At 42.4% G+C, this 23,469-nt stretch overlaps 1 protein-coding gene across 1 annotated transcript in view; it reads right to left on the bottom strand.

Moving 5' to 3' along the window:
• LOC129869305 (spermatogenesis-associated protein 16-like) overlaps window positions 1-22,880 on the bottom strand; it is a 50,151-nt gene extending 27,271 nt beyond the window's left edge. Inside the window, exons 1-4 of the mRNA XM_055943654.1 lie at window positions 22,550-22,880; window positions 21,441-22,002; window positions 19,895-20,040; window positions 7,010-7,099 (exon numbers count right to left, since the gene is read on the bottom strand). Of these exons, the coding sequence (XP_055799629.1) occupies window positions 7,010-7,099; window positions 19,895-20,040; window positions 21,441-21,995 (791 nt within the window). The 5' untranslated portion in view covers window positions 21,996-22,002; window positions 22,550-22,880. The remainder of the gene's footprint in view (window positions 1-7,009; window positions 7,100-19,894; window positions 20,041-21,440; window positions 22,003-22,549) is intronic.
• Window positions 22,881-23,469: the final 589 nt, after the last annotated feature.

Here is a 23,469-nt window from a genome sequence, read left to right as displayed (position 1 = left end):
ATTGACTATGGTTTTTCAAATCACCCAGTATTGCTATCTGCAGGGTCATGGTCTTCGATGGCAAGTCAGACAAGTTCTCCAGTTCCTGTGCAAGCTCTCTGCAATCCAAGTCTGAGTGTTCTTTATAGTGCAGTGTCATACTAAGGGCCTCACATTGTTCTGTCAGCTCCTTATTTGAGAGACTTTGGAAGGTTGATAGCACTCAAACTTGTCTCCTACATTTTCCAATGTGGAAAATCTTTCCTGAAGGGCTGAGGTTGCAGCATCAACAACGACACTGAAAAATGTGTCGTTGTTGATGCTGCATCAAATGATTTGTATGAAAAGTTCCGCTTTATGGACCTCAGCCTTTTTTGTTGTAGAACAGCCTCTACATTCATTCCCTCGCAAATATCCTTGGCTGACGTTTGTGCGGTCATAAAGCCTGTTGCCCTGTAGTTGCTGAGACCTCTCTCTGTCTTTCTGAGAAGACTGACTGCAACATCCACATGCATACTGGGAGACTGCATCAGCTTGCTCACATGTTGGATCTGGCTCAAGATGTCATACCACACCACTGTACAGATGCTGAAGTGGTATGATCCCATCTCCTCTGACAAGGAGTGGGCCTCAATCTTTATCACAGGGTCTTTGGTTTGATCCCTCACCTCTCTCACCGCTGCTGTCTGATACCTCAGTGGCTCGACACTCTTGACTTTACTCTCCCACCTTGTCTCAGTCCACATCTTCAAAGTGATGTCCACATGTTTTTTCAGGATGGCCCATCGCTGTGTGGAGGCTGGGAACAAGGTGTACAGTTTGTGTAAGATGCCAAAGTAACCTGTGGCATCGACAGAACTTTTAGCAGCATCAGCCACAACCAGGTTCAATGTGTGAGCCCCACATGGCACAAATAGAGCTCTTGGATGTATTTCCAGAAGTCTGGATTGGACACCTTTGTTTTTGCCTCTCATGTTGTCCCCATTATCATAAGACTGTCCTCTGCAGTCCTCAAAAGTAATTTTTAGCTCCTCTAATCTTTTGAGAATCAGGGATCAAATGTTGGCTCCTCTGCCTCCAAAAAACCCATAAAATGTTCCTTTATGAGGGGCTCCTCCTCCTGACAATTGTTCAGTGTGGATGACAACTGAGGTGGAATTTAGAATGATAGAGAATAATTTTGCCAGCTTGATGTCACTCACCATTATTGAAATGACCTTGCTGCTCAACAAATCAATGAGTTCATTCTGTATTTGATGGCCAAGGTAGCTAGCTGGTGGTGTGACTCAAGGTCCCTTTTTGGTCACGGTTAAGGTGCTCTTCATGACTGGATCAAATTGTGCCATCAGTTCAACCTCTTTGAGGAAATGTCCATTTGATGGAGAGTACAGTGTTTCTGTGTGTCCCCTTAGTGCCAGATTGCTAATTGCCAAAGACTGCACAATAGCAGTCAGACGTGTCAACACCTCTCTCCATCTTATCCTCTAATCCTCCATAAATGCCATCTCATGTTTATTAATTGTTTCCCCTTTATTGATCCTCATTGCCAGTTCTTTCCATGTTTTCATGCAGTTTTGGTGTTCTGAACTGCTGTTGTGTGAAGTCAGATAAAGAACTTGCATGTTTCCAGTCTGTCAGTCCTGAGTTTGTTAAATAAATGTTCTTCTTAGAAAAGAGTTCGCAGCAGAAGAGGCTGTTGTTTCTTTTGGACCAACTTCTAGGGATTTTTTCACCACTCACCAAGGTCTTCCTAAAATACTTGTGGTGGAAACGTCTTCCATCACTCTCATTCCTTGGGAAAATAGAGTTAGGTGATACCTCACTTGGTCCTCGCAAACTAGTTGTGTCCAAATTCTGTCAGTCAGAACTGAAGGCCAGTCATCAGGGTCTGTAGACAGTGGTTCATCCTCAGCAGCAGGATTTGGTGGGGATGCATTTCTAATGGAGAGCACATGGGCATTAGTTTACACACGTTATTCACAGCATTTATAGTTTTATAGTGGTGGAACATCCCACATACATACCCAGTAATAATAAAATCATCATTGTTACCTACAATATGGAAACTTAAAACTTTGCAAAAGGGAAAGTGTTTATTTTGTTTATGTTATGCAGGGATGTACACATAAACACACACACACACACACACACACACACACACACACACACACACACACACACACACACACACCTGAAGAATCCTGCTAGGGAGAAGTGGAAGCAAATGGGTCTTCATCCTCAGGCAACATTTGTGAAAACACCTTTGTGTCTGAGGAGTTGGATGGCTCCTCATTCTGAGGCTCCGAGATCATTTCTGAAGAGGCCTGTGTGGCTGAGGAGGTGGAAGGCTCCTCATCCTGAGGCTCCGAGATCATTTCTGAAGAGGCCTGTGTGGCTGAGGTAGATGGCTCCTCATCCTGGCCAGTGCCAGAGGGTGCTCCAAAATATTTCAGAAGTGCCCCTGAATTTGCATTGAAATACAGTATATGAGTCTGACACCCTAAATACATTTGTTGCACAATAAAATATACATGTCATTATTCACAATTTTAACAACTTTCAGAATAGGAACCAAATGAACCATACAACCTCCTTGGCTAATACTAGGCATAAGACACCCCAAAAGACTCAATATATCACAAAATATCAGCATAATATAGACGTCTTCTAAGTAAGCCGCTTAGTAAATTCCGCTTACTGAGCTCAGGACATAGTCAACACAATCACAGAAAACCTTTATGATGTCACCTCAATAAAAGTTAACCAAATCAATAATGTGCTATTTAGGTTGTAATCGTTTTGCTGCAGGCTACACACATTATCATAATGAAACTAATAATGATGAAATAATAATAATGAAACTGTGTGAAATTATATCCAATACTAGTAAGCTAGTTGGACAGAAAACTGAATATTGTCAATCTATGTGTAATAGCATAGCAAGCAACATAGGCTAAAAAATATAAGTGTTATACTAGCCTATTTCATGACATGCATAATATTATTCTCATAAAGAGATGACATAGCTGCATACCTTTATCTTTTGCGCGTTTCTCCTCTTCTTTCCTCTTTGTCCTAAACTGGGCACCTGATGGCTTAAACCTTTTCTTATCCATGTGTGTTGATTTGGCACTAGAGCATCAATACATTACCCATCCTTCAACACTGTCAACCAAGAGTCAAGACTAAACCAATCCACCTTGGTGGTGTGCAGACCGCTTTCATATTATTCTTAACGATTTCACACAAACCATTTCATAGTGTGACTGATTTTACTAATTGCATTAGTACTGTACAAAGTTAGAGGTGAGCTATTTGATAGATTCCCCTACTCCCACAACCTCGGGCTTCCAGTGGGGAGACCTGAGGTCAACCTACCCCTACCCCCCTCCCCATCTCGTACTTCTGAATGGGAGACCTTCCCAGGCAGTAGCCTGCCTAGCTCACAAACTACAAGCAAGGCGCCCACTCTGACAAGGTAAATTGACCCACAGTCCCACATGGTGACATGATATCACTGAAGTGACGTGCAAATGAGTGATAGAAAACCAAATTACGCAAATGTCACCATTCCAATTTTTTTGGTGCGACCGCCCCATGGCGCTCCTGGCAAGATGCCGCACCTGGGCGGCTGCCCATGTCGCCCATACCTAAATCCGCCACTGCCGGCATGCATAGTATTAATATCAGCCCTCTGATTACAATGAAGTAGTTCCTTATAAATGGAATGCACATTAGCGGTGCGCTGGTCAGCTGTTTGTTCACCCGCACGCAATTGCTAATAATCCATCCACAACTGCCCCACTGTGATAAAGTGGAAATGCCCGACCCTAACCTGCAAATGTAGAAAATCATCTGTAGGCTACAGTCAGAGAGGACGGAACGATTTGACTCAGGATTTATTCTGACTAATTCTGCTATTTTCTGCTTATAATTATGGAATTTTGGTAGGCTATTTGTTAGTCTATAATTACATACATGCACCTTCTCTTCTGTCATTACTTGTTGCCCTAGAAGACTAAATTAAGCCTTACTCACTAGAATAATGTCTTAAATGATAGAATGAATGCTTCAATGTAGTTGACGTCGGTAAAGTTCACAGAGCAAAGACGTTTAGGGACCTCGGAAAAAATAGAAATAATTGGGGGGAAAAATGTCTAAATAACATCAGTTTGACCAGTTGTGAGAAAATAGACAGCTGTGAAAACAACACAACATGTTTCTGATAAGATTTCAGTTTGGCTTGGACGCATGTTTTATGTGGTTGAAATACTATCAGCTTTTATGATGCTTATAAAGATAGCACCTCTCAAGATGCGGAAACTAAGAAATTATATTTCTCCACTCCTGAGTCAGAATGTACATTTGTTGTCCCATTTTACTGCAAGAAAAGGCTTAGTTCTGCAGGAGTTCATATTAAGACTATGTGAGAAGTTATAGACCTACAGTCAGTGTCCAGATTTCAGTTTCCATTGTACCCATCTGAACAGTAGGCTACAGTTCCCTTCTCGTGCCATAGGCTTTTTTGAACTCCCCATCTTGTGACTGTCAAATTTCTAAAGTGCCTCACAATCATCATTCACACAGCAGAGGCACTGCTATCATCCTCTTTTACCACTTCATCAAATCTATCCCAAACATGACTTTTCTGGCCCTCTCTTCTCTTTATTTTCAACTCTCCATTTCACAGCTTTCGCTTATTGAATTAAAACACAGACATTGTCCTTTTTGCCTCAATGGATAGACATTCACTTTTGCTGCTCGTTCCCAAAAGAGTTTGGCGATTGGCTTGTATGCTATCTGGCACGTGTAAAGTTAGGCCCTGAAGCTTAGACTTATGTACTAATGCCGGTTAGACAAAAAAGAATTAAAGAAAAACATTTAGAGATTTTGTCTTATGTATTGTTTCAACCCGACCGCCACCCACCCGCCCTTCATCCACACAATATTCCATGACCCTTAACCCGCCCGCAACGCGGATATAACTGTGGGGACTGCAGGTTATGAGTCAACCTGCGGATCACTAATGCACATAACGGCCACCTTTGTCAAGTGATAAATGTTCCTACAACATGTAAAACATATTTGCCAAAAACGAGGCTATTAGGATCACTGCAGCATTGTATGGGTATTCAATCATTCAGAGCCACTCTATTCATTACATTTCTGTGTCAACGCAGTTTGACACTAGAGAGCGGAAACCATGACCCTTAATTGCTTAAATGGACAAATTTCTTTGTCTAAAATCACATTCATCACATAGCCTTTTTCCTGAGAAGAAACCCTCTACAGGAGAGACATGTTATAGCATACGAGTGGTCAAATAAACATTCCTATTCAATCTTCAAGGTGGCAACCTGTAATGTAATTGTCTGCAGATGACTATCCAATGATGGAAAGTGCACCAGATGTCAGGAAAATTGCAAAGCACAATTCAGTGGAGGCATGGTGAGAGCCTTCTACTAGCAGGATTTCTTCATGGAACAAAGGGGAGAATCCATCACATTCTCACTACAATTGGCATATAAAAGAACAGAACCATTAAATGAATATTAAATGAGATTGATGTTGGTTAATTATCTGCCCACCTGAAACGGCTTAAGGAAAGCATTCACTTCTCCATGTAATTAGCTTTGATATGGCTTTATATCATTTACAGAAGAACATGGAGTGCCTTATAAGCAAGGCTAAGCACAAAATCTCTTGAAATTCCAAAACAGAAAAGGTCTATTGTATGAAAAAGATTCCATTGTAGCTCATACACCTACTGTACCCAGAGAGGTACACACAAGCAATCTTTACCAATGTGCCATCCAGAAGACACATTTAATCAGTTATTTTCAGCAGGCCAAGATTATGACTGCTTTTCTCATAGGTAGCCAAGCGGTTAAGAGCGTTGGACCATTAAGCGAAAGGTTACTGATTCAAATCCCAAGCCGACTAGGTGAAACATCTGTCAATGTGCCCTTGAGCAAGGCACCTAACCCGAATTGCTCCTGTAAGTCACTCTGGAATAAGAGTGTCTGCTTAATGACTCAAATGTAAAATGTCATAACAGAAACAGCATATGCAATGACTTGACAAGATGCATCCCTCAGTTCACTAATCTACGATGATTTGAGCCGAGGCAAAGATGCTGATTATCTGTTTTGGAGGGTCCAGGACAGAGCAGTGTCAGCATTGGCTGACCTGAGGGGAATGGACAGGAGTCTGAGACGTGTCCGGAGGAGAGACAGAGCACTGTCCACTGCCTGTGTCCTCCTCCTCTCCCTCTTCTCCCTGGATCCCTGACAGCTGTACTGTAGCCATTCAGTTCAGGCCCAATGCCAGAACCCCAACACAGAGACCCAAGAAAAGGCAACTGACCTTCCCATTGACCGTTTATCAAAGCCCTGATGCACACGGAAAACTGCTAAACACATAAGGCCCTTTTATTTTTGTATTAGTAGGCATGTCGCTAAATTTTTGTTTAATTGGTCCCCCAGACAATTCAAAAGAAGAGGGATGGAGGTGGGAAAGAGCGAGAGAGATTAACCAAACTTAACCTGCTCTCTGCTCCAGTCCATTCCAATGATGTGGTTCGATAATGATGAAACAGGAAGGGACATTAACAAAATAAATAGCTCTGGAGCCCTTTGAGATGTATTCCCTCCTCATTCAATATAGAATAAGCACCGTCATATGTAAGGGACTACTGGTGGACACATTAACAACAATGGAGCTGTAGGACGTGATGGCTTCTAGTATCTGGGTTATGGCAGCGTAAGCAGAGAATGTAATTATGAGTCTAATTGTCCTCTACCCACTACTCATACTACATCGAGCAGTTAGTATTTATGTGTCTCCATGAACATATTTTTCCTGGAAAAGACGGATCCAACAGTCAGCGAGCCGATGTTACAACCCGCTGACTGGACATGTGTTCATCCTCCCTCTGTAAATGACTTGGCGCTTTAGCCAAAGTTAATCTATCTTCATTTCCTGTGGAGGACCCCCTCCTCACACCCTAGCATTTACCACTAACTCTTACCTTGCCGCGGCACATGGGTTCCCCAGCAGTCGATACACCATGGCCTGGCGCAGATGGTGGCGGAAATAGATGGGGTTTAGCTGGATGGCTCTGGGAAAGAACAAGGAGAAATAAAAAGAGACTAGTGTTATTGAAGAGAGATTCAACCAGTTCAGAATGGTCCATGGTTTCATTGTCTGAGAATCTGTTTAAAAGTAATTGCCTCAAAGTGTAAAACAAAAACAGCCTCTCTTTGATGCCTGGTGGTTACATTGTACAAAAAAATTAAAACAACATATTGCTGAGTTGTTTTTTTGGGTCACTTAAAAGGGGAAAATATTGTTGCCATTGTGCTGAGTCAGAGTGATTTTGGCTGAGGCTGTTTCAGACAAAGAAATATACTTTTATGGCAGATCAGTTATGGAGATTTATGAGGTAATCATAGAATGAAATGTTCAATGGGAGCGAGGAACTGTGATTCAAGAAGGGAAAAGAATTAAGGTCTGATAGGTTTAATGTGAAATGTGAAATTACTCTGTGCAATTATTGTTCCTGATGTTTGCCATTTTATACAAGCATTGTCCTCTTATGTCTAGGCTTAAAAAGACACATCATCAAGATAACTACTGTAAAACTAAATGAAATAAACAAATTAAATGATAATCATTTTGCTGGTAGAGTATGTTTTGACAGTGGATTTAGAAGTGGATATGAAAAAAATTATTCACTTTAACTTGATTGGTCAACTCCCCCAGCATCAATTTATATAATTTGTATCCTTTTGGGTTCCTGCAGTTCAGTGTTGTGGCACTCTAACTTTACCCACTCAGAGGGCTGTACGAAAATTAAAAAACAGTCACCAAAGATATGGGATAAATATTGCACCATAATAATTAGTAGAGACCTTGAAGAGTAGGAATTTTTAAATAAATAGTTAACATGTAAAAAGGCAAAAAATGTGCTCAACCACGCGGTTCATAAGTCAATATAAGGTACTATAAAGTATGAAGATTTTTTTATACAAATACTTATATTGGTAAAGAAAATATTGAATTGTTGACAACACACTATATTATGCAACATAAATTGGTTAAACTGCATTTCATGCCCCTTGAGGTCCATATTCAGACTAAATGTTGCCTGTAAAATAATGCCTATAATATTAATACAAAAATTGTACTTTGTCAAAAATGTATTATCTCAAAAGGTAGTCTGAATATATGTGAAACATATTGGAAAAACCTGGATCATTTCAAAATGTAAGAAAACTGTTTTAGGGGACATTGCACTATACACTGAGTGTACAAAACATTAGGAACACATTTCCATTACATAGACTGACCAGGTGAAAGCTATGATCCCTTAATGATGGCACTAGTTAAATCCACTTCAAATCAGTGTAGATGAAGGGGAGGACACAGGTTAAAGAAGGATTTTTAAGCCTTGAAACAATTGAGACATGGATTGTGAATGTGTGCCATTCTGAGGGCAAGACAAAAAAGATTTAAATGCCTTTGAACAAGGTATGATAGTAGGTGCCAAGTGCACCGGTTTGAGTGTTTTCAAGAACTGCATGCTGCTGGGTCTTTCACGCTCAAAAGTTTTCTGTGTGTATCAAGAATTGTCTACCACCCAAAGGACATCCAGCCAACTTGACACAACTGTGGGAAGCATTAGAGTCAACATGGGTTTCATCCCTGGTAGAGCGCTGTCCTTTCTAAAATAAACATTAAATCTGAGAAAAAAAACTATTTGAAGTTGTAGGATTTTACGGGGAAATATAAACAGTACCAATCAAAAGATTGGACACACCTACTTACTTTATTTTACTATTTTCTACATTGTAGAATAATAGTGAAAACATCAAAACTATAAAATAACACATGGAATCATGTAGTATATTTGATTCTTCAAAGCCACCCTTTGCCTTGATGACAGCTTTGCACACTCCTGGCATTCTCTCAACCAGCTTCACCTGGAATGCTTTTCCAACAGTATTGAAGGATTTCCCACATATGCTGAGCACTTGTTGGCTGCTTTCCTTCACTCTGTGGTCCAACTCATCCCAAACCATCTCAATTGGGTTGAGGTTGGGTGATTGCGGAGGCCAGGTCATCTGATGCAACACTCCATCACTCTCATTCTTGGTCAAATAGCCCTTACACAGCCTGGAGTTGTGTTGGGTCATTGTCCTGTTTTAAAACAAATGATATTGGGAATAAGCACAAACCAGATGGGATGGCATATCGCTGCAGAATGCTATGGTAGCCATGCTGGTTAAGTGTGCCTTGAATTCTAAATAATTCACTGACAGCATAATCAGCAAAGCACCCTGACACAATCACACCTCCTCCTCCATGCTTCACAGTGGGAACCACACATGCAGAGATCATCCGCTCACCTACTCTGCGTCTTAGAAAGACACAGCGGTTGGAACCAAAAATCTAAAATTCAGACTCATCAGACCAAAGGACAGGTTTCCACCGGTCTAATGTCCATTGCTTGTGTTTCTTGGCCCATGCAAGTCTCTTCTTATTATTGGTGTCCTTTAGTAGTGGTTTCATTGCAGCAATTCGACCATGAAGGCCTCTATCACACAGTCTCCTCTGAACAGTTGATGTTGAGATGTGTCTGTTACTTGAACACTGTGAAGCATTTATTTGGGCTGCAATTTCTGAGGCTCGTATCTCTAATGAACTTATCCTCTGCAGCAGAGGTAACTTTGGGTCTTCCTTTCCCGTGGTGGTCCTCATGTGAACCAGTTTCATCATAGCGCTTGATGGTTTTTGCGACTGCACTTGAAGAAACTTTAAAAGTTCTTGAAAATGTTCCTTATTGACTGACCTTAATGTCTTAAAGTAATAATGGACTGTCATGTCTCTTTACTTATTTGAACTGTTCTTGACATAATAAGGACTTGTTCTTTTACCAAATAGGGCCATCTTCTGTATACCACCCCTACCTTGTCACAACACAACTGATTGGCTCAAATGCATTAAGGAAAGAAATTCCAAACACCTGTTAATTGAAATGCATGCCAGGTGACTACCTCATGAAGCTGGTTGAGAGAATGCCAAGAGTGTGCAAAGCTGTCATCAAGGCAAAGGGTGGCTACTTTGAAGAATCTCAAATATATTTATATTTGTTTAACCCTTTTTGGTTACTACATGATTCCATTTGTGTTATTCATAGCTTTGATGTCTTCACTATTATTCTACAATGTTGAAAATAGTACATTTACATTACATTTAAGTCATTTAGCAAACGCTCTTATCCAGAGCGACTTACAAGTACATACATCCATACTTTTTTTTGTACTGTATATATATAGTGGGGAGAACAAGTATTTGATACACTGCCTACTTACAATAAAATTCAAATGAATTACTTAAAAATCATACAATGTGATTTTCTGGATTTTTGTTTTAGATTCCGTCTCTCACAGTTGAAGTGTACCTATGATAAAAAATGACAGACCTCTACATTTTGTGTCCTATTGCCTGTTAAAAGGAAAGGCTCATCGGTAGGTGCGAGTACTCTGGTGGGTTTTCTGATTCCCTTACTCACACTCCGTTTAATGCCATTCTGCTGTGGGGCAACCAGTCGAAATCTCTCCGGGTCCTCATTGACTCTAGGGCTGATGAGAGCTTTTTTGGACTCTACCCTGGTTTCCTGAGCTGTGCATCCCCACTCAGCCCCTCTCCATTCCCATGGATGTTAGATCGCTGGACAGGCGCTCTATAGGTCGAGTCACCTACAACACCACTCCCATCAACACCACTCCCATCAACCTATGCCTCACTGTCAGGGAACCACAGTGAGGCATTCCTGCTCATTAAGTCTCTTCAGTTTCCTGTGGTATTGGGATTCTCCTGGCTCCAGCGACACAATCCCCTCATTAACTAGTCTACTGGTGCCATCATGGGCTGGAGCACATTCTGCCACACCCATTGCCTGAAGTCACCACAATCTGTCCCGGGACCTCTTCCTGGGGGCTTGGAAGTTACCCTGGACCTCTCCGCCATTCCCGCAGAGTACCAGGACCTCCGGGAGGTGTTCAACAAGGCCCGCACCACTTCGCTTCCGCCGCACCGACCATATGACTGCAGGATTGACCTTCTCCCTAGCACTACTCCGCCCCGGGTACGACTGTACTCTGTCGGGACCAGAGACCAAGGCGATGGAGACCTACATTGGGGACTCCCTAGCTTAAGGATTAATCAGTCCTTCTTCCTCTCCCGCAGGCACAGGGTTCTTCTTTGTGGAGAAGGACAAGACTGCGCCCGTGCATCGACTATCGGGGTCTCATTGACACAATGGTGAAAAACCGCTAACCGCTATCTCATCGGCCTTCAAGCCGCTACCAGGGGGTCACCGTGTTTTCCAAGCTGGATCTACGGAACGCCTACCATCTGGGGACGAGTGGAAGACCCAAGAACATGTGCTCCACGTCCGACAGGTTGGCCAACGCCTCCTGGAGAACCAGCTGTTTGTAAAAGCAGAGAAGTGCGAGTTCCATCGCTCCACAATCCCTTTTCTGGGTTTCATCATCACTGCAGGGAGTGAAAACGGTGGTGGATTGGCCCCAGCCTACTTCCAGGGTGCAGCTGCAACGTTTCCTGGGGTTCGCCAACTTCTAGCGCCACTTTATCCGGGGTTACAGCACCCCAGCACCCTGTCTGCACTCACCTCGCCCAAGGTTCCGTTCACGTGGTCTCCAGCTGCTGACAGAGTGTTCAGGACCTCAGAAATCGCTTCACCACAGCTCCCATCTTGGTTCATCCAAACCCATCCCGTCAGTTCGTGGTGGAGGCCGATGCTTCGGATGTCGGAGTGGGGACTATCCTGTCCCAGCATTCTGCCCTGGACCTCAAGCTACATCCCTGCGCCTTCTCCCAATGCCTCAACGCCACGGAGAAGAACCATGATGTGGGGAATCGTGAGCTTCTCGCGGTGATGATGGCGTTGGCGGAATGGAGGCACTGGTTGGAGGGGCAGAACATCCGTTCATCGTGTGGACCAACCACAAGAACCTGGAGTATCGCCGCACCGCCAAGCGCCTCAATTCCAGGAAAGCTAAATGGGCCCTGCTGTTCACACAGTTCAACTTGTCAAGCCGGATGCGCTGTCACGGCACTATAGCCCCATGACTACTACCTTGGAACCCAAGACCATCCATCCCACTTCGTGCCTGGCGACAACACTCAGCTGGGGAATAGGAAAGCAGGTCCGTGAGGCGCAGATTTCCCAGCCAAACACTGGGGGGGGCCTGATAACCGGATGTTTGTTACTGACGTCGTCCGCTCCGCGGTCCTGGATCAGGCCCACACCTCCAGGTTTGCATGCCACCCGGGCTCACGTCGGACCCTGGCTTTTGTGCGCCAATGATTTTGGTGGCCTACCATGGTCCCTGATCTGTCCGCATTCGTCGCCGCTTGCACAGTTTGTGTACAGAACAAGACTCCTCGGCAAGCTCCGGCTGGTTTCCTCCAATCTCTGCCTGTCCCTCACGGTCCCTGGTCTCACATCTCCCTGGACTTTGTCACGGGTCTTCCCCCATCTGAAAGGCATTCTGCACCTTCATTGGGTCGTTGGCCAGCATGTCCTCCGGGTTCCACCCCCAGTCCAACGGACAGTCGGAGCGAGCCAACAAGGACCTAGAGACTACTCCACGCTGCCTGGTCTCCGCCAACCCCACCACCTGGAGCCAGCAGCTTGTGTGGGTCGAATACACTCTTCCCTGCTCTGTCACGGGGCTGTCACTTTTTGAGTGTTCCCTGGGGTATCAGCCCCCGCTCTTCCCTGAGCAAGAAGAAGAGGTTGGCATACCTTCTGCCCAGATGTTTGTCTGCTGCTGTCGTCATGCCTGGAGGAGAGCCCGGTCGGCCCTCCTCAAGACCACCTCCAGGTATGGATGACAAGCAGATCTCCACCGGACCCCGGCATTGGCTAGGGCAGAAGGTATGGCTGTCCACCCGGGATCTGCCCCTCCGGGTGGAATCCCGCAAACTCTCCCCCCGGTTTATCGGCCCGAAGTCATTAGCCCTTCTGCTATTCACCTTTTCTTCCCCCTCATATCCTTTGCCCAACCCTATCCACTGAATAATTAACTGGTTTGAAAGCAGAGCTATTAAGTGCACAACCCACATTAACCTATAAAATAATTCTGTTTTGTCTGTCTGATGCATCTGAACTGTGCTTATGGTCAGGCCTAACATGCCATGGATCTTAATTTGTAAATTATGTCAGTGTTGGAGTGTGCCCCTGGCTGTCCATAAACTAAAAAAACAAGACAATTGTGCTGTCTTGTTTGGTTAATATTAGGAATTACCAATAATTTATACTTTTGCTTTTGATACTTAAGTATATTTTAGCAATCACATTTACTTTTGATACTTAAGTATATATAAAACGAAATACTTTTAGACTTTTACTCAAGTAGTATTTTACTGGGTGATTTTCAGTTTTACTTCAGTAAATTAACTATTAACGTAACTTTACTTTTACTCAAGTATGAAAATTGGGTACTTTTTCCACCACTGCTCACACTCTTATAATGAGCTTGATGAGTCCTGTCAGAGATTTTCTACAGCAAGCTGTGGCATTTGGGGTGGAAAACAGCTGCTTATTCCTTATTTAACATCTTCGAGCTTTGGAATGTAACATTTGGGTGTTGATAACATTTCCTTTTGGCAAAAACTTCACAAACGGATCCAGAAGCAGGTCTGCCAGCCAACCTTTCTCAGATGAACTTCTCATTCAAAACCTGAGACATTGGACCTGGCTGGCATTATCAAATATAACAAATCAAAGTTGATTTGTCACATGAGCCGAATACAACAGGTGTAGGTAGACCTTACCCCAAAAAGCTTACTAACGAGCCCTTAATTAAGCAATGATGCAGTTTAAAAAAAGTAAGAAATAAACTAAAGGAAAAATGGTAACAATAAAATAACAATAACGAGGCTACATACAAGGGGTACCAGTAACTAGTCAATGTGCAGGGTTAGTCAAGGTAATTGAGGTAATATGTACATGTACTGTAGGTAGGGGTAATTATGCATAGATAATAAACAGAGAGTAGCAGTAGAATATGTCAAGAATGTAAAGGAATGTGAATGCATGCATGTGTGCATATAGCATCAATATGCATGTGTGTGTGTGTTCATGTGTATATGCCTCCAGTGAGTGTACATTGAGCCTGTACAATAGTCCGTGCAAAACATTTTAATAAATAAGAATAAAATTATGGGGTCAATGTAAATAGTCCGGGTAGCCATATGATGAACTTTTCAACAGTTTTATGGCTTGGGGGTAGAAGCTGTTAAGGAGTCTTTTGGTCCCAGACTTGGCGCTACGGAACCACATGCCATGTGGTAGCAGAGAGAACAGTCAATAGTCTATGTCTTGGGTGGCTGGAGTCTGACACTGCCTGGTATTGAGGTCCTGGACGGCAGGAAGCTCGGCCCCAGTGATGTACTGGGCCGTATGCACTACCCTTTGTAGCGCCTCGTGGTCTGATGCCGAGCAGTTGCCATTCTGGTGATGCAACCAGTCAGGATGTTCTCAATGGTGCAGCTGTAGAACTTTGAGAATCTGAGGTCCCATGCCAAATCGTTTCAGCCTCCTGAGGGGGAATAGGCATTGTTGTGCCCTCTTCATGACTGTCTTGGTGTGTTTGGACACTGAAATGAAGTCACAGTTTATTGGTCGCATACACCTATTTAGCAGATGTTATTGCGGGTGTAGCAAAATGCTTGTGTTCCTAGCTCCAACAGTGCAGTAATATCTAACAATTCACAACAACACACACAAATCTAAAAGTAAAACCCATTTCATGAAGCTCCCAACGAACAGTTATTGTGCTGACGTTGCTTCCAGAGGCCGTTTGGAACTCAGTTGTGAGTGTTGCAACCTAGGACAGATGATGTTTATGCGCTACAGCACTCGGTGGTCCCATTCAGTGAGCTTGTGTGACCTACCACTTCGCGGCTGAGCTGTTGTTGCTGAGCTGTTCTACTCCACAATACAGTTGATCAGAGCAGCTATAGCAGGGCATACATTTTACTAACTGACTTGTTGGAAAGGTGGCGTCCTATGACATTGCCTCGTTGAAAGTCACTGAGCTCCTTAATACGGGCCAATCTACTGTCAGTGTTTGTCTATGGAGATTGCATGGCTGTGTGCTTGATTTTATACACCGGTCAGCAACGGGTGTGGCTGAAATAGATTAATCCACTAATTTGAAAGGGTGGCCAAATACTTCAGTATATATATTTGCTACTGCTTGACTAAAGAAAATTGAGATCAACCCTAAACCAAAGAGAATTCTCTTTGGAGGTAATACGGTCAGCATTTGATTGCGAGGTATTCTAGGTCGGGTGAACAAAAGGACTTGAGTTCCTGTACATTATCACAATCACACCATGAGTAGTTAATCATGAGACATACACCTCCACCTTTCTTCTTCCTGGCGAGTTCTTTATTCCTGTCTGCGCAGTGTACTGAGAACCCAGCTGATTGTCTGGATGGGGACAGTATATCTGGAGAGAGACATGATTTCGTGAAACAGAGTATGTTACCATGATGTTTCTCTGTAAGGAGATCCTCACCCTGTGCTTGTCTACTTTATTGTCCAGGGACTGAACATTAGCGAGTAATATACTCGGAAGCGGTGGATGGTGTGCACAGCTCCTGAGTTGGACTAAAAGTCCACTCCAAATACCTCTTCTCCACCTGCGGCATCTTGGAGCAGCATCTGGGATAAGTTCAATTGCTTTGGGGTCAACAAAGGTTCTAATTTGAGAAAGTATTTCTGGTCAGAATGCTGGTGAGTTACAGCCGCTCTGATATCCAAAAGTTATTTCTGGTTGTATGTAATAACACAAAAAACGTTCTAGGCTAATAATGTAAGAAATAACAAAACAATTAAAAATACTGCGAAATTGCTTAGGAGCTAGAAGCAGAGCTGCCATGTCTATTGGCACCATCTTTCTCATTGACAGGTCCTTAGTGATGTGGACACAAAGGAACTTGAAGCTCTCGACCTGCTCCACTATAGCCCCGTTGATGTGAATGGGGGCATGACCGGCCCTCCTTTTCCTGTAGTCCACGTTCATCTTATTTGTCTTGCTCACATTTAGGGAGAGGTTGTTTTCCTGGCACCACACTGCCAGGTCTCTGACCTCCTCCCTATAGGCTGTCTCATCGTTGTCGGTGATCAGGCCTACCACCGTTGTGTCGTCGGCAAACTTAATGGTGGTGTTGGAGTTGTGCGTGGCCACACATTTGTAGGTGAACAGGAGTACAGGAGGGGACTAAGCATGCACCCCTGAGGGACCCCCCTCCCCGTGTTGAGAAACAGCAGAGAACATTCACAGCCTTTTATGAAGTCATATCGTTCTGTTATTCTGACAGGGCCAGAGCATATCACCATCTCCCCAATCAGGAAATCATGGCAACTTAGTTCTGTTCTCTCCTTAAAAGTAGAACACTATTCTCCTTTGATGTCTGGGGAGCTGTTTGTCTGAATCTGGTCTGACATTGTCTGGCTGGCTAATTGACATCTCAGCACCACTCTCAATGTATTGTAAACACGTACCTGAAGCTAAGGAGAAAAATCTGCGAGACAGTGAGATAATGCAATATGAATGTCAGTGCCACTGATCACTTTGTGAAAGTTTTGTTAACTCCTTGCACAGAAACAACCCACAAATGCTCAGTATCCTTCCCTAAAACTGTTTATGGCCATCCTATTTTATCTACATGGAAACGATTACCTGAGTAGGGCTTGGCTCTTTAAAGCCTCCCAGATAATTACCGCCATTAATCTGCTGCCTTAACTAAATGGCTGGCATTTAGATGAACGCACAGCTTTGTAGCTATAGTTTCTTGTACGTAAGTGTTCTATTTTAAACTTTACAGACAGAAATGCCAAGTAAATGGCCATTGTTCAATGAAGGTGAGGTTCATTGCTTTTAGGGAAGAAAAGAGAAACTTCCTCAGTCACATATATAGCTTGAGAACACACACCGCTACGGTGTAGCACTACATCAGGAACAATAATAATGAAAATGCACTAACTGGTAAAACATAATGACTCAATCATACTTTAGATCTGTACGTACATCAATTAATCTACTGAGAAGAAATGAGGAAAGTAAATCTAATTTACATAAGGGACACTCAAATTCTCTCAGTTGAATTATTTTCAGTCTGAGGAAGATGTTGGGATCTGAAAATAACTGTTTGTAGATGACACACAGTTTGTAGATGTGCGATTTGACAATATGAGAACAGAACAGCATTGGAAGAGAGATGGCATCTACAACCTGAAGACGAGACAGACACAGCCCTGGAACAGAAAGTAATCCATAAACACTGTCATCACAGCGGGTTCAAAGACTGCACCATGGTATTTTTATCTGTATTGTTTTGTCGGGTTCCAGCCTCCTAAACTAATACATACAAAATCCATTTATGGGGGAATCGTCATGGCTTTCTTTGATCGAATCCCGCCTTTCCCCTCACCCTGCTCAAAGCCAGCTCCTATGAAGCAACAGAAAATACAGAATGCACCACATTTACAGCCGGTAAATGCAACAACAACAAAAATACAAAAGGGAAAAAATGATCTGTAATCCATTTGTCGTTTCAGGAGCTGTGAACATGTGCGCTTGCTTTGAACCCATTGATTTTCTAAGTGTTACCAACTCCATAAAGCAAACTTGCATTCAGATTTTCTTTTGTGCAACCAACACAGCACGGCTGAGAAAGAAATGTAGGCAGCTGCCATTAGTTGAATAATAATATTCATTTGTTCGAAGGTAGGGCATACTACCTTTATTTATATATGACATACTGCTCCTGTGGAAGTATTAAACAGCCCTTTTCAAACTTTTCTGGCCAAATATCCTTTTCTAATGTTTGACTGGTTTTACATACTCCCAAAACATATTTTCAGTTCAAAACCGCTGCTCTAAACTACCTGTCACCCTGATCCAAAATGACCCCATGCCAGAGCTGAAATCGCCAACAGTAGACAGAGCCCAAAAACAACCAAACACTTGACTTGTCTGTCAGTAAACAAGCCTTCAGATCCTTTGTCACAAGTACATGTTTTCTGATTCTATACTGCACATCAACATCTTTGGATTAAATATATTTTTCCCCCCTCACCCATCTACACACAATACCCCATAACGACAGTGAAAACATGTTTTAAGAAATCTTCACAAATGTATTGAACATTTAAAACAGAAATCTAATTTACACAAGTATTCACACCCTTTGTTAGAATCCCCTTTGACATTGATTACAGCTGTGAGTCTTTCTGGGTAAGTCTAAGAGTTTGTACACCTGGATTGTACAACATTATTCTTTTGAAAATGCTTCAAGCTCTGTCAAATGGGTTGTTGATCATTGCTCGACAACCATTTTCATGTCTTGCCATAGAATTACAAGCAGATTTAAGTCAAAACTAACTCAGCCACTCAGAAACATTCACTGTCTTCTTGGTAAGCAACTCCAGTGTAGATTTGGCCTTGTGTTTTAGATTATTGTCCTGCTGAAAGGTGATTTAATAACCCAGTGTCTGGTGGAAAGCAGACTGAACCAGGTTTTCCTCTATGATTTTGCCTATGCTTAGCTCCATTCTGTTTCATTTTTATCCTGAAAAACTCCCCAGTCCTTAATGATTACAAGCATACCCATAACATTATGCAGCCACCACTATGCTTGAAAATATAGAGTGGTACTCAGTAATGTGTTGTATTGGATTTGCCTCAAACATAACACTTTGTATGCAGAACAAAAATGCTTTGCCACATTTTTTGCAGAATTACTTTAGTGCCTTGTTGCCAACAGGATGCATGTTTTTGAAAATGTTTATGCTGTACAGGCTTCCTTCTTTTCACGTTGTCATTTAAGTTAGTATTGTAGAGTAACTACAATGTTGTTGATCCATCCTGGCTGCTATCACAGCCAATAAACTCTGTAACTGTTTAAAAGTCACCATTGGCCTCATGATGAAATCCCTGAGCGGTTTCCTCCCTCTCTGGCAACAGAGTTAGGAAGGACGCCAGTCTCTTTGTAGTGAGCGGGTATTGATACACCACCAAAAGTGTAATTAATAACTTCACCATGCTCAATAGGTGTCCTTCTTTGCGAGGCATTGGAAAACCTTGCTGTTCTTTATGCTTGAATCAGTGTTTGAAATGCACTGGTTGACTGAGGGACCTTACAGATAATTGTATGTTTGGGGTACAGAGATGAGGTAGTCATTCAAAAATCATGTTAAACAATATTATTGCACACAGAGGGAGTTCATGCAACTTATTATCTGACTCTTAAAGCACATTTTTACTCCTAACTTATTTATGCATGCCATAACAAAGGTGTTGAATACTTTCTGAAGACACTGTAGCTCCATACATAACAGGCCCAGACAGGGGAAAAGTTTCACATACAGTATAGTTCTCAGGCACTGTGTGCTTCCAAGGGTAAGAAGACAGTGGGGCCAAGACAGGGTGAGTTATGGGGGTCCAGGTCCGGGTCCTAATGGAGGGGGCGGTGGACAGGTGTAATGGTCTGACTAACAGGCAGGTCGGAGGGACAGAGGCAAGTGGAGGTCAGGCGGGTGGGCAGCATGTAAACTGCTCAGAAATAACTAGCTTTATCCCTGCTCCATTAACACATCCTCCCTTTTATACGCATGGAATCAACAGTATACAGAGAAATACCTTTTAGACTGCTTTTGGCTACACAAGATGGGGGTAATGGTTATGTTATCCTTCTGCACAAAATGGATGTCTATGGGAGTTGTATTCAGGCTTGTTGTGGGTAATTCTGACTTACTCTCCCTGCTGAGTCCTTTGCTGGGTGTTTTTGTGAATATAAAATCCTTACCTGTGGGAGTGGTTGAGGGCTATCTTCGGTCTCTTCAGTCTCAGGTAACAGGCAACAAGTCTGGACTCAATCAAACTGGCAACCTTAGAAATGTCTTCATACACCGCATGCAAAGATTGTTCAACTGCAGCGCCTTTTGAACACAGCTGAGAGAGAGAGAGAGAGGCTTTCACGACACAAATCTCACAATTGAGTTACAGAACAATCTCTCCCTCGATAACAACCTGAGTATTTCAACATTAGAACACAAAGCTTCTCAAAATAGACAGAAATTAGTAAAATCTCAGAAGGCAGAATGTTGGCACATTTGACATCAAGTCTAAGAAATACTTTTGTCTATGCAATTATCATATGAGCAGAACATTTCAAACAAGTCCTGTTTTTTCTTCTAGGGATCATGGAAACCATGTTTGATGTGTAGTTGGGGTGACCAGTAACACACAGATGAGTCATCAGAGGAGCTTAATCAAATGACTACAACAACATTTTAGTGCCACTGGCAAAACTATGCAGCATGTGCTAATTATAGGACCTCTCAACAATGTACGGGAAAGGATTCATGAATGATTCATTTGCATATAAGAGACAGATGTACCTGGCGATGCACTAATGAAATAATTGATTTCAGCAGACAATAAACTGAGATTTTTACATTGAACACTAGACCAGAGGGGTATACTACAAAGCAGGTTCAAGGAGTTATCCAAATAACTTGCCTAAATATTCTGATATAGTATAACATTTTACTTTTAGAAAGGTCTTAATAAATTGGTCTTAATAAATTCAGCATATCTAAGTTTATATTTTTTAATGAACCAGAAAATGAATAGTTATTTGTGCTTGATCATCAAAGTTTCTCTGGGCATGAACGTCTAGTTCTGATTTACATTTGGCTGAGTTTTCAACTTATGTGAATTCAACGTCAAATCAACAAAAAAGGTCACCATGTCATTAAAAGTTGGGTGAAATGAAGACGAAATGCCCTTTCATTGATGACTTCTTGCAAATCCAATCAGTTTTCCACATTGATTCAACGTCATCACATAGATTTTTTGAGGTTGAAATAACGCGGAAACAATGTTGATTCAACCAGTTTTTGCCCAGTGGGTTAGCTGGTTAACTAATGTATCCTGCTCTGTAGTATACTGCTCTAAGTTTGCTGCTTTGTGGAATTTTCAAAGTACATATGCTTTGTAATAAGCTGCTTTGTTTTAAGCATACAACATTGTGCCATACAAGACAAACAGATGTACACAACTGTATCTAAAAGATGTATTACATTAAAGGCCATGACATTTGTAACACATGCTATCTGTGAAAATAGAGGTCATATACCCTGCGGGAAAGCTGGCTGCTGCCATAAGTTCTGGCAGTTTTCATTTCAAGTTTTCAACACTTTGATTTAAAAAGGTTTGACAATCATTTTACAAGACCTGGGAGGGATGGAGACAATAAATTATGATGTAATCTATTTGTTTAGAAAGTGAACAAATAAATAAATAAATGAGGAAGGACTATGGACAGATTTAATTTAAATATCAAGTACCTCCAGAGCTGTGGTAAAACGACTGGCTGCGATCCCATATTTCTTCTGTTGGTAGTATGAGTCGGCATCCTGTAAGGCTACATCCAGCCATTTGTCAATTTGAGGCAGAAAGCCGAGATTAGGTCCACTTGGAGGGCCTACTATTTCAGAGGCTTGACACATTAATTGTGAAGCAGAGGAGGTGACTGGGGACTTGGAGGGCTGCTGGGTAATGTTGTGCTGCTCGTCACCATACACTAGCTTCATCTCAGCTGCCAACAGGCTTTTTAAAGAGATACGAAGGAGTGGAGGTAAGGGGCTTCCCTCATCACACACCCCCTGCTTCTCCACTAGTGGTCTATCGCTAACACCCCTGCTGTCTGTCATTCTCTTCTTGGGCCTGGTGCTGTTTCCCCTCACTCTCGCCTTCCTCCTCTTATTTGGGCCACTTTCCTTGGGTGGTGGTGGTGCCTGGGTATTGTGAATCAGATCCACTTCTGTCTCTGTAGCCGAGCTGGGTCTCCCTGGCGGAGCCTGATTATCTGAAAGCTGTGGAACTCCTGCAGATTGAAACATGATGCGCCTGCAGGAGATGATTACCAATATGAACAGATAATGTAGACTCATGAGGCCAAAGACTCAAAGTTCTGAGGCAAGAATATACTTGTTACTGTGTAGCCTGGCCCTAAGCATTGTGACTGTTTGTGTGTGGGAAGAAATCTCAAAGAGAAACATGGTTTAGATGTCAAATTCCTGCAAAATATGCGTTATAGCTTATAAACCATTCCTAGTCTACATCAGAACTTTTCAAAGTAGAAAATATGAAGTTTCTCAAACATGACGTTGGCCTAGAGACAGATTACATAATGGTAGGCCTAACCTTGCCCCCTGTCTAATTGTGCATTAACCAGGGTACGGTGGGCCTACAACTGTGCAATAATTTGTTATCTGTAACCTAGACTGCTTTCAAAGTCAGAGATTCTGAAAGTCACGCGGACGCTATCCACAGATCTTGCTCAGTAGCGACATCAATTCGCTGCTAATGGGTGCGTTTTAGTAAACATATTAGGCAACTCCATATATATTTAATGGCTCTTTGGTATGTAGACTAGATGGGATTTGTTACTCACCTGTATTTTGCTTGCTTGTTATGTGGGTTGTATGCATTCGACCATCTGCATTCGGTTCGTAAAACAACATTCTGTTAGACCATTTGAAAGCGTTCTTCAGGTGTTTGGATTCCATGCTTTATCATTCGCGGCAAATTTGTGCAACAAAATAAAAACACGCCTGTTCATAAAACACGTATTTGATTCCAGTATTTCAACATGAACACATAGACTTAGGTGAAATGTACTTGTACGCTGTCGTCTGCTGCAACCTGATTACAGTTTTTGGGTATGGCGAAAGTGGCATCTAGACTAGCGTTTCCCCAACTCCGGTCCTCGAGTACAACCAACAGTAGGCCTACACATGTTTGTTGTAGCCCCGGACAAAAACAGCTGATTCGACGTGTCAAGGTCTTGATGATTAGATCAGTTTCTCAAAGTGGGGTCTGTGGAGGTACTGCAGGGGTCGGTCCACAGCCAGATCAAACATTTTCATTTTAAATTAATATTACTAACAACTACAGGTAAAAATAATTGGCCAAGGGATCAGTGGAATAGGTTTAGAGTGTGTAATACAATAAAATGTAATATTATGAATCTACAATTTATGTTATTAATCCTGGGCAACATGGGCCTTGGAGCCAAGGCTCACAAGGATATTTGTATCCACAGTGCTCCACCAATTATACGTTTCATCTCAATACTTCTTGTATTCCCCCTCAAGATTTTTTATTTTAATTTTTTGCTTTTATAAATGCACTACTTTAAGAATGCAACGTTTTCTCTCTGCCTCATGGAAAAAATGTAGAATTGCAGGATATTAGCATTAAAGCTGCAACAACAACACAAATATTTCTGCACCATGATATGTGTGCTGCAAAACTTTTCCTAATCTTTATTATTATTTTCTGAACACGTAAACGTGATCTGTGGAATGCACA

Source organism: Salvelinus fontinalis, chromosome 14, assembly GCF_029448725.1.
Source record: "Salvelinus fontinalis isolate EN_2023a chromosome 14, ASM2944872v1, whole genome shotgun sequence".
NCBI lineage: Eukaryota > Metazoa > Chordata > Actinopteri > Salmoniformes > Salmonidae > Salvelinus > Salvelinus fontinalis.
The sequence above is the reverse complement of the archived record's forward strand: the minus strand, read 5'-3'. Positions and strand labels throughout refer to the sequence as shown.